This window comes from Phaenicophaeus curvirostris, chromosome 1, assembly GCF_032191515.1.
Source record: "Phaenicophaeus curvirostris isolate KB17595 chromosome 1, BPBGC_Pcur_1.0, whole genome shotgun sequence".
Lineage (NCBI taxonomy): Eukaryota > Metazoa > Chordata > Aves > Cuculiformes > Cuculidae > Phaenicophaeus > Phaenicophaeus curvirostris.
In genome coordinates, this window is record NC_091392.1 from 59,094,036 (window position 1) to 59,106,206 (window position 12,171).

Genomic DNA, 12,171 nt, shown 5'->3' on the forward strand with positions numbered 1-12,171 from the left:
ATCAAACAGAGATTTACATGTTTTGGCCACTACTGATCTGGTCTGACTAGATCATCAGGAAATAACAATGTTCAGGCAATTCAATTCAATTGAATGTAATTTGTGTACCAAAAAAAATCCCAACCTGTTTGCATCTGAACAAGTTTATGTAGTTAATACTACTTGACCTGTCATTAAGCTTTATGCTTCAGAGCTCTCCTGGGAAACACTGTCAGCCTTTTAGAGTGAAAGGCTGGAGGTCAGATTGGAAATTTTCCACAGGGAGAAACAGAGCACAGCTTTCAAAGAGCGATGTTTAGCAGAAGCTGCTCCTAGCAGGAGTCTTGAAAGAAGGTGATCTTGAATATCCCTGGCCACTGGTAAGTTGGGAGGAATGAGGGCAAGGTGTGCAATGACAGGAACCAAGCAGCAGGGATAAACTGCACTGCTTTACAGGGATGTTGCATCTGCTATCTACTGATGCATCTGCCAAAAACATCAGCTGTGCCTGGCTGCTCTCTTCATGCCTGGCCGATGCGCATGCGTGTGGTGCAATAACCAGAAGGAAAAGTTCCATTTCCTAAAGGTTAGCGGCTAGCAGAAAGGCATTTGTGACATTGCACAGAGAAAGACTCTGAGAGAAACAACAAAGTCCAGACCTGCAGTAAGGAGTTCACTGGGATCTCGAACAGGCCAGTTTTATTTTATTTCCAAAGGTCTGATTGCACTCAGGAGACCTTTTCTATGTGGAATAAGGATTCAGAGGGCATGGTGGGCATGTGGTGATACCCTCAACTTCTGTGGGTGGTGGCTGGGCAGCCTGACAGCAGGACTGTGAGTAGAGGAGTAAGGCAGGCAGCGTGTGCCAGACTCTGACAGCTTTCCTGGGGTTCCACTGAGCTGGGAGGTCGAGAGACTGAGGAAGCTGGGGTTATCATGCTTTGTGGACTTGGCTTCATGTCCTTCTGGAACGATACGTGTTTGTAGTCAGTCATACTATAAGCTGTGTTAATATTTTCATTAATTCACCTTTTCTTCCTTGTAAGGAGATAGTTCATAAAAGAAAAGTTGGCATGAGGTTGTTTTTTTATGTATAAAATTTCCTTTGTAGGAAGCTATTCCTGTGGAATAGCAGGGTATCTCTCAGTTGCACAAGACCAGATAGCAAAATCTTCAGCAAAAGATGAAGGATACTGCCTGCATTGCCAGTGGAGTATTTCTGTCTGCTTTATTAAGTGTTTCACCGCTTTTTCTTTCTAGTTGGGGTTTGTTGGTGAGTAAAAAACCTTTGCAAAGAGCAGAAACACTAGGAAGTGAAAGTGAAAGTAGGGCAGAATGGATATTTTGAAAAGCTCATGGCGTTAGGGAAAATGGTGGGATGGATTGGATGATCTTAGTGGTCCTTTCTAACCTTAATGATTCTATGGTTCTGTGAAACTGGGACCTCTGGGTCTTGACAGGGCAGCCAGCAGGGGTTAGCATCCATCTATGGAGTGGAGAGAGAGGGAGAAAACCTGCCTGGAAACATCACTCCACCCTGCTCCCCAGCTTTCCTCCCTGTTTTCCCTCCACCCTCTCGAATTCCACATTTGCTTATCCACAGATTTCAAATTCTTCTGCTGTGGCAGCAGCAGCCACACACGGCTGTGTAGAGAGAGGAGAAAGTTCAGCTACATCCAAAAAAAATCTGCCAGAAGTACTGGATCCCATGAATCTTCTGCAATGAGACTTGAGAGAAAATTATTTGGGAGTGTTTTTCTAGGAATAGGCCTGGTTGATGTTACTGAGAGTTAAGGCTTCAGGGAAGACTGGAGTCCTTCTTCGCTTTTTGTTTTGGCAGTCCAGGGCCTGCCAAGCCTTTGTTTACGGACCTCTGTACCGTAAACAGCTCTGTCAGGGAGCTCCTTCTGTAATGATTTCCTCTGATTAGCCTACTCTGAATATCCACGATCCCTGCCAAAGCATGAAGGGTGTCAGAGCCGAATAAATGATCGTTTCCAGTTCCATTTGAATACTGTGTTCAAATTCTTCGGGCAGATCTGAGTTGCTCAGCCGCAGACCCTTGCTAACTCCATGGCAGGTAGGTGGGTAACTCTTGACAGTGTGTCTGTGCTCCACAGTACGCAGGAGCAGAATAGAATAGAAAAATGTTGTCTGGGTCCAAAACGAGGACATTCAAAGGAGACTGAAGTGCATCAGCAAGAAAAATAATATCCTCTGAATCTGAATTATTGATGGCTAATGGTTTCAGTTGCTTTTCTTTGTAGGTGCTGTGTGTCCAGTATAAAGCATAGAGCAGACACTCTGCTGGTAAGTGATTCCACACCCACCCAAAGGATTTGGCCTGCTACCAGTTGCTGGTTACCAAAACAGACTTGCGGAAGGTTAATTTATTGTCAATTAAAATAGATTTGGATTGTGAGAAAAAAAAAATAATTAGAACACCACCTTCCCCCCACCGCTCTTTCTTCCAGTCTCAACTTCACACCTTCATTCCTGACTTTTCTACTTCTCCCCTGTCCCTGAAGTGACAAAGCGGGGATGGGAAATGGGTGTTGATCTCAGCCTACAGGGGTTGCCCTCTGCCACTCTATCATCCTCAAAAATTTTCCATACTCCATCATGGCTCCTTTTCCATTGGCTTCAGTCCTTCAGGATAAGCCTGCTTTGGCATGCGCTTCTGTCCATGTACTGCAGCTTCCTTCAGAGTATGTCTACATGCTGCAGCATGAGGTCCTCTGTGGGCTGCAGTGTGGATATCTGCTCCACCACAATCCTCCACAGGTTGAAGGTAGACCATCTACTTCATCACGGTCCAGTGCCTGGAGCATCTCCTCCTCCTGCTTCTTCATTGAACCTGGCTGGCTGCAAGGCTGTTTCTCTCACATTTTTTCCTCACTTCTTGCTGCTGGGCACCTTTCTCAGAGGCGCCACCACCTTGGCTGATAGGTTCATGTGTCCTGCAATGGGTCTGTTTAGCTGGCTGTGTCCATCATGGGGAAAACTCTTGTCTCTTCTCACAGATGCCACCCCTGCAGCCCTCTGCTGCCAGCACCTGGGCACCTGCACCCAGCACAGTACCTCTGAGTGGCAGTTTTGGTTTCCTGAACACTAAGGGGAGGGATGAACCTAGCAGTGCCTTCTGAAGGTACTCTGACTTCTGCAGCTGATCACACACTGCCTAGAAGCCAAATCTTACTCCTGTTAGCCAAGAGACAGCACTCGCCTTCATGTAATGAGTTGAGTTTATTGTGTCAAGTAGTATTTTCTTATGATGTATATTTTAGAAAGATATGTATTTTAAAGAAAAACAGTGACCTCATCTGAAACCAGAGAGGACAGGGTCGTTTTTGTGATGTTTACCATGCTCTGTAAAAGTGCACACATCAGTTCCTCATTTCTGGGCTAAATCTGCAGTTCCCAGCTGGAGGGGGTGTCCTATTCTGAGAAGTGGTTAGACCAGACCAAGATATCACATAGTCTGACAGCTCCCATACTCTAATCTGGGTTTCTTTTCTGACATTAGGGCCAAGGAAGAAGCCAGACGTTGGTCAGCTCTTCTGAGCCTGTGGCATCTTCTGACTCACCCGTCTGCTCCCGGAATGGCGTATGGCTGGTATTGGCTTGACGATTCCAAGCAGTGGATTGAGTATGGGGAAGAGGTGAGATCCATCTGTTGTTGATACCAAAAGCTCTTTTTAAGCCATCTTCAGAGAGTTATTTAGAACATGTTATTGTGCAGCTGGTGTGTTTCACATGCACCACTGGGTGCCCTTGCAATGCTGCTCTGATGCCCTGGTGGGTTTGTCGTATCAATTATCCCTAAAAGCAGCACTGCTGCTGTGAAAGCTTTCAAAGGGTTGGCTTTGAAAACGGGTGCATGTTCAAGAGATGACAGGGGCCTTTTGACTGAAGCTGACCACACAAGCTGAAGGCTGCTTTGTTGCTGTTGTTACAAACAGCTGTTCTCTGTGGGATACCCCAAAGGAAAAAAATGTTTGAAGCCTTAGAGACTTAGTTAAAATGTCATTGTGTGATAGGGACCTGGGGAAACTCTGGTATTTCCCCATGGTGTCACCTGAACAAAAGACTGGCTTTAAATATGTATAATTTTCTTATTCTTTCCATAGCATCCACGTCACTGCCGTGCCACAGTAACATCTGAAATTCTGGAGAAGGAATTTCTAGCTGACCCTAGTGGTGTTGTGTTATTCAGAGCTGGTTCTCAGAAGTATATATTAGACTTTGAAGGTGAAGTATCTCCTTGTTTTAATTTCGTTCCACAGTGCAGCTGGCTCTAAGGTAGCCTCCTTTATGCAGAGTTGTCACCCTGTGTCTGGATTTCTTTCAACAGGTCTTCTTCCTCCTGTAAATTTTCTCCAAGCAATGCTTGAACACTGCACATTTCTGTACATGGAAACTGTACATTTGTACACCGTACAGAAACTGTACATTTCTGTGCAGTTTTGAGATGCCACACTCAATTTTCTCGACTTGTGCATCTACAGTCAAAAAAACATCTCTGACAATATTATATACTCAGAAGCAGAGCTGAGAGCAAACCCCTTATGGCATCTGGCTTATGCAATTTGGTTTATACAACTAAAGAGAAGAAATGAGAAAGAACGAAAAGTACCCCAAACCTCTGAAAAGTCTAATGGTGAAGAAGTGCGCCTGTGGTAGACACCTCATGAGCTAGTTATGGGGAGACAAAACACATGGTGCGGCAAGGGAAAATTTAGGGCTGGTTGCACAGAGAGAGAATGGGAGAATGCGAAATGCTTTTCTGTTTCTAATTTATTTGCCCATCTTAAAATTCCTGTTAGCTTTCCAAACTTTGAAACTGTTTCCTGGCATGAGTAAAGAGAGTGGTGTTTAAAGGAGGAAACAATGGATAATTAGCTATGTCACACAGCGTGTGCTCTGCGATATTGTTACAGGACCAAGAAGAGAGGACAGACTTTCCTCTTAGCACCATGTAACGATCCCACACTGCCGGGGAAGCTAGATTTATGGCCTCCAGCCTGTTGAAAACTCTTTCCTGCTACAGGCCTAACATTAGATGTGATTTGCTCTAGCTGACAGCCTGGATGTGAATGCAGGTGCAGTTTGTGGCTGGTGGTCTTCAAGCTTCACAACCCATGCTACAGCAGGTGGTTGACCTTACAGATTTCCAGGCAGAGGTAGCACAAATGGGAATGGTTTGAAACTATGGAATGGAGTCAGCAAGGTAGAGAAATCACCACCATGTGGTAGTCAGGGCTACCTCCTTTTTTTTGTTTTTTTTTTAAACACTTGAGAGTGTGTCTCTGGAAGATAAATTATCTAATCATTGAGTCATTGCGTTTTTCTTTCAAGACATGGTCCAAAGAAATTTGGACTATAAAACTGAAAGAAAAGTTGAACGGCGGCAAAAACCTCTGTTGTGTGAAGAGAGACCACATAGAAGGTAATACATGTTCATTATTTCATTATGTCTCCAGGTGACAGCACCTTTCTGCTAAGAAGTTCCTCCTACCTGTTTAGAATTCAATCTTAGATCTCTTAAATTCATTTTTAGATACCTTTTCCTGACTGGTTTAATAGCAAATTTTGTGGTCACAGTATTTGTATAATATGCAAAACTTCTGTGAAGTGTGCTGGAGGGACGTCTGGTGGCAGCCTCTGGCAGCTGTGAGATCCCTGGAGCAGATTTGTTCATGAGAAAGGCCACATAGGGCCACAACTGTGCCAGGAAGTTTTATTCTTGATTTATGCCCCAACAATACTAAATTGTACACAGAATAGGAACAAGGGAATGCCATGCCCAAGAACTGCAGAGCAGAGAGATGCCATCCCCTGGAAAGCTGAGGGTAAAATAAGGCACAGAAGCAAATACCCCTAAAAGAAGTGAACTGAATGCACTCACCTGGGATACCCTATTTTATGGCTTTTTTTAAAAGAAGTTCAACTTGTGAGAATTTGAACATTTGCTGCAAAAGTTAGTTGTGCTACTGTGTTTTCTTTTTTTTTTTCTTTTAAAAAGCCTTCTCTCCTTCAGAAACTCACCAGCAGACAGTGGTATTTGAAGCCAAGGCCTCAGTTTAAGAGTTAGTTCAACTAAGGGTAGATTGATTCAAAAAGAAAATAAACCTTAGCTCCTGTATGGGTGCTAATGCTCTTATTGCCAGGGTTAAAACATGCATGCCGAGAGAGTGTTAGTGCTGGAAATTGTTTAGCATTGACTGATACACTAGTGCCTGCAGGGCAGAACTGTCCACCCATAGCCTCCTGGTAGGCTTGGTCCTGGGGACAGGTACAAGCAGGATACCCATCTGTCCAGGGATTTAGAGAAATGTAGCTATGTGGAGGGAAAGGTCTCATGATCAATGTTCCTGGAGGTTCAAACTGTACATGTGGAGGGTTAGCTGGAGTAGTTGTAGAAACCACTGGGCTAGGAGCATGTTACTTCTCATTTGAAGCTCTCCTATCAATACCCTGACCTGTCAAGAGATGCATTAGTGCCATTAGGGCGTGTGTAGAAGTCTAAACTGTAGGAAGAGAGAACAGTTATGCAGAATGTAAAACAAAAATTAAAACCCAGCGATGCCTGCAGGCTTCCAAAGAGCCAATGGCTGGATCCTCTGGAAGGGGCATTTGGTCAGGAGTATCATGAACTGACTCGCTCCTTTTTATTTTCTCCAGCCAAAACACGACTCTATCAAATGCTGTCTATCCTCAACAGTGGGACCAGTCTGCACTTCCTGATATCGGGTTTAAGGTAGGTCTTTACAGCTTTCCAATGGATAGGGCAAACTCTGTCCTATACTGATGTTTCTCAGACATTTGAGATGTTTCCAGCTTTCAAACGTGCCTTATAAAATAAGCAACTATGAGGTGAAACAAGACTGCTAGTATCACATTCAGAATAGACCTGTGTCGCTCTCTGAGACCCCTTACATAAACCACACAGGATAAGAAAGGTCCTTCTGGCCATTACCAAAATGACCAGTCCTATGCACTCTCCCAAGGCACCTGATCCTCAGATAAACTGGACAAATTGCATCTTAAGGAAGTGTTGTAGTATTTCCTTCATTAATTGAGGCAAAAATGTTATTTACTGTGGTAAAACTGGGGCTTAGCCCTATAGCGAAAGAGCTAGAAGGGGCTAGGGTGTCCAATTAAGGTTAAGTCAGACTCTTCTCCAGGCTGAATATTGCTGTGCATTTTGTCTTTAGGTTACTCTGAAATAAAAATAATCTAGATGTGGAGGTTTCCTCTGAAGGAAACTCACATGGGATTGCATTCATCTCCCTCAGTCAGCACCTGTGCTTCCACATGGGGAGCAGGGATGAAGGTGGGGAGTGGATAGTTAACTGTAAAGAAAGGAGAAGCCTGTGATATTAGTGACAAGGCTTTTCCTCTTGTCCTTTGATGGTTGGTGAGTGCTTTGGAAGGACTGGGAGTTGTTACTGTTGGTGATAACTTATTTTTGGTATTCTTAAAATTTTCAGTTGGTAGAGGTCAGTGAGAGTTCCATAGAATATATAAATATTAAGCATCTATTTGAGAAGACGATGAAAAATTATGTCATCCGCCGACTGCAGAGGATACAGAACCCAACACTTTGGCAAGTCTTTCAATGGTTTGTATCTATTTTATTCCATTATTCTGATAAGAGAAGAAGACTGGTATTTCCTGATCTGTTGTAATCCACTGTCTGTGTTAGAATCATAGGATCATTTGGGTTGGAATGGGCTTTATAGACCACTGGTGATTTGGTTGTGGAGGTTGCCTCTGTGCTCTTTTTATCACATAACCTAAAGGGTTGTATGTTAGATTCTTGCTAGTGTTATTCAAAAAGAAAGTTCTTTTCCTTCACCATGACTGAGCTGTGCTATCTCAAATTTATTCTTTTTGTTTCTTTGCCCCTTGCACATTGGATTTTTCTAAAAATTAGGACTTTTCCTGTGATAAATATAGAGATAGAGATTATATAATCTTAGAATCATTAAGATTTGAGAAAAACCTCTACAATCATTTGGTCCAGTTGTCAGCCCAACACCACCATGCCTACTAAACCATGTCCCCAGGTGCCACATCTATATGTTATCTAAACACCTCCAGTGATGGTAATTCCACCACTTCCCTGGGTAGCCTGTTCCAACGTTTCCTCACTCTTTCAGGAAAGAAATTTTCCTAATATTCAATATATATCTCCCCTGGTGCCACTTGAGGCCATTTCCTCTTGTCATATATATTGTCACTTGGGAGAAAAGACCAATACCCACCTTGCTACAACCTCCTTTCAGGTAGTTGTAGAGAGCGATAAGGTCTCACCTTAGCCTCCTCCAGGCTAAACAATCCCAGTTCCCCTCAGCTGCTCTTCATAAGACTTGTGCTCCACAACTTTCACCAGCTTTGTTGCCCTCCTCTGGAAACTCTCCAGCACCTCAATGTCTTTCTTGTAGTGAGGGGCCCAAAACTGCACACAGTATTCGAGGTGTGGCCACACCAGTACCAAGTACAGGGGAAGGATCAGTTCCCTAGTCCTTTTGGCCGCACCATTTCTGATACAAGTCAGGATGCTGTTGGTCCTCTTGGCCACCTGGGCACACTGCTGGCTCATATTCAGTTGGCTGTCAACCAACACCTCCAGGTTCTTTTCCTCTGGGCAACTTTCCAGCCACTCTTCCCCAAGCCTGTACTGCTGCATGGGGCTGTTGTGACTGAAGTGCAGAACCTGGCACATAATCTTCACTGTGGCTTCATACAACTCAGTTTTATAACCATATTTATGCATTCAGGATTTATATGACCTGGGAACTGACCAATTCCCAGTTGAGAGATGTTTGTCACTTCACTCTCTCATGTGGTATGAAGTTGTGGGTGACACTGTCCATAGCAATGCTGAGAACTTTTTGTTTTTCAGGAAGGAGCCAGCTGTGCAGCAGGGTACAGAAGTACATAGCAGGCAATAAACCCACTGAGAGTGGTTTGTGCCGCTGTTCCTTCATGGCCCCAAAACAGGAGGAGCTGGGTTAGGAAATGACTGAAGGCTGGCTGGTATTACACCCATCAACAGGAAGGGTCGGAGGGAGGATCCAGGGAACTACAGGCCTGTCAGTCTGACCTCAGTGCCAGGGAAAGTCATGGAACAGGTGATCTTGAGTGCTATCATGAAGCACATGCAAGAGAACCGGGTGATCGGGCCCAGTCAACACGGGCTCATGAAAGACAGGTCTTGTCAAACTAACCTGATCGCCTTCTATGATAAAGTGACTCGACTACTGGATGAGGGAAAGGCTGTGGATGTGGTCTTCCTGGACTTCAGTAAAGCCTTTGACACAGTTTCTCACAGCATTCTGCTTGAGAGACTGTCAGCCTCTGGCCTGGACAGGCGCACACTCTCCTGGGTGGAAAACTGGTTGGATGGCTGGGCCCAGAGAGTGGTGGGAAATGGTGTGAAATCCAGCTGGAGGCCAGTGACAAGTGGGGTTCCCCAGGGCTCAGTGCTGGGTCCAGCCCTGTTCAATGTCTTTATCAATGACCTGGATGAAGGCATCGAGTGCACCCTAAGTAAGTTTGCGGATGACACTACGCTGGGTGGAAGTGTCAACCTGTTGGAGGGTAGGGAGGCTCTGCAAAGGGATCTGAACAGGCTGGACTGCGGGGCTGAGACCGGTGGTATGAGGTTAAACAACGCCAAATGCCGGGTCCTGCACTTGGGGCACAACAACCCTGTGCAGTGCTACAGACTAGGAGAAGAGTGGCTAGGAAGCTGCCTGGAAGAGAAGGACCTGGGGGTGTTGGTTGACAGCGAACTGAACATAGAATCATAGAATCGAATCATAGAATCATAGAATCACTAGGTTGGAAAGGACCCACTGGATCATGAAGTCCAACCATTCCCATCAATCACTAAACCATGTCCCTAAGCACCTCATCTACCCATCTTTTAAACACCTCCAGGGATGGTCATTCAACCACCTCCCTAGGCAGCCTGTTCCAGTGCCCAACGGCCCTTTCTGTGGAATATTTTTTCCTGATGTCAAGACTGAACCTCCCCTGGCAGAGCTTGAGGCCATTCCCTCTTGTCCTGTCCCCTGTCACTTGGGAGAAGAGGCCAGCAGTGTGCCCAGGTGGCCAAGAAGGCCAATGGCATCTTGGCTTGTATCAGAAACGGCATGGTCAGTAGGTCCAGGGAAGTTATTCTGCCCCTGTACTCAGCACTGGTGAGACCGCTTCTCGAATAATGTGTTCAGTTCTGGGCCTCTTGCTACAGGAAGGATGTTGAGGCTCTGGAGCGAGTCCAGAGAAGAGCAACAAAGCTGGTGATGGGGCTGGAGAACAAGTCTTATGAGGAGTGGCTGAGAGAGCTGGGGTTGTTTAGCCTGGAGAAGAGGAGGCTGAGGGGAGACCTTATTGCTGTCTACAATTACCTGAAAGGAGGTTGTAGAGAAGAGGGAGCTGGCCTCTTCTCCCAAGTGACAGGGTACAGGACAAGAGGGAATGGCCCCAAGCTCCGCCAGGGGAGGTTCAGGCTGGATATCAGAAAAAAATTTTTCACGGAAAGGGTCATTGGGCACTGGCAGAAGCTGCACAGGAAGGTGATCGAGTCACCATCCCTGGAGGTGTTTAAAAGATGGGTGGATGAGATGCTCAGGGACATGGTTTAGTGGCAGATGGGAATGGTTCGGCTTTATGATCCAAGAGTTCTTTTCCCACCTAGTGATTCTGTGAAATTGTTTTTGTTTGAATCAGGGCAATGTTTATTTTTTTTTTTTCCCTAGGCAAAAGGAGCAGATGAAGTAGCTCAATGAATCAAAACCGGTCGATGAGCGACTCCTGTTCCATGGGACAGATCTGTTACACGTGTCTGCCATCTGTGAACAGAATTTTGACTGGAGGATCTGTGGGATTCATGGAACAATGTATGGAAAAGGTACAACTGCAGAATTGTGCGTTCAGGGGCTGTAGCATCATGAGCTACAGATCTTGCCTAGGCCGATGGGTGGGTGAATGGTGGCTGACTGTCCCTGACCTCCGCAGTCCTGCCATTAGGGCACTGTCATCTGTGTGCCTCTCCATCACTGCATACGTCATTAAGACCATCCCCCTTTTTAGCAGGGGATAAAAACATCTATCTTTGCCTGAGGTACTTGCTGTTCAGTAAAGCTTTTGGACAGGAAAAGGAGGTTGATGGCAAAATACGGCTAGTCTGTCAATGCTTTAAGTTAAACCAGCCTCCTGAGTATGCATGTAGAGCTACCTGGGGTTTTTGAATTGCTGGCTGCTGAAATGCTGATGCTTGTTCTTTGGCTGATATATTGATTTATCTGTGGCTTTTGCTGGTCCCTAGGAAGCTACTTTGCCAGAGATGCCAGCTATGCTCACCAGTTCTGTTCTTCTCCCTATGGTGTCCACATCATGTTTGTAGCTCATGTTCTTGTTGGAGATTTTGTTGAGGGAGACTCTGAATACTCTCGCCCTCCACCCAGATGCTCCAATTCAAACAGACTTTATGACAGCTGTGTGAATAATCCAACGGACCCTTCCATCTTTGTCATCTTTGAGAAGCACCAGATTTATCCTGCCTATATCTTGGAGTACAGCAGTAAGACCCAATGTACGATACTGTAACAAATGGCAGAAGCTCCTTTGAATTTACACTGAATAAATTGTGCTTTCGTGCATCTTTTTTAATGTTTGTTCAATTTAAGTAGTAGCTTTAGAACACTTTGTAATGTAACAAACTAATACCAAACCCCTGACAGATTTTGGGGCATAGTATTTTGATAGAGGCTATTCTTTTGCCAGCAGAAAGTGCTAAACTTTAATTTCCACCTTATTTCTTGCCTGAGATGAGGATGTATCTGCCTTGCATGCCCTGATGCAATGACACCTTCTGCAGCTGAAAGCAGCACTGCAGAGTATACAAGTAACTTGATCTGCTGACACCGTCGCTTAGGAATGACTACTGCCCATGATGGTGCTGATGTACCAAACTGGGTCTGGATCGAGCATGCCGAAGGAGGAAAGGTGAAAGGAACTAGATCATGGTGCACAAAACAGTAGTCGTTGCCTGTCCTTCTAGTAAATGGCAGGAAGCTTCTCAGTTCTGGAGTCTTTGTAATTAATGCTGGCAATGAACTTTGCTTTGTTTCCTGGTGGCTTTGCTGACAGGTCTTCTCAACCTTGTTCTTTATGTTA

General features: G+C 45.1%; 1 protein-coding gene across 1 annotated transcript; it reads left to right on the top strand.

Annotated features, from left to right (window-relative positions):
• The first annotated feature begins 2,124 nt into the window (after positions 1–2,124).
• LOC138721755 (protein mono-ADP-ribosyltransferase PARP12-like) lies at positions 2,125–12,171 on the top strand. Its single transcript, XM_069859164.1, has 8 exons — positions 2,125–2,289; positions 3,506–3,641; positions 4,110–4,230; positions 5,338–5,428; positions 6,664–6,739; positions 7,473–7,603; positions 10,752–10,903; positions 11,321–12,171. Exons 2-7 carry the CDS (start codon positions 3,582–3,584, stop codon positions 10,771–10,773), a joined length of 501 nt encoding a protein of 166 aa, XP_069715265.1. The 5' UTR covers positions 2,125–2,289; positions 3,506–3,581; the 3' UTR covers positions 10,774–10,903; positions 11,321–12,171.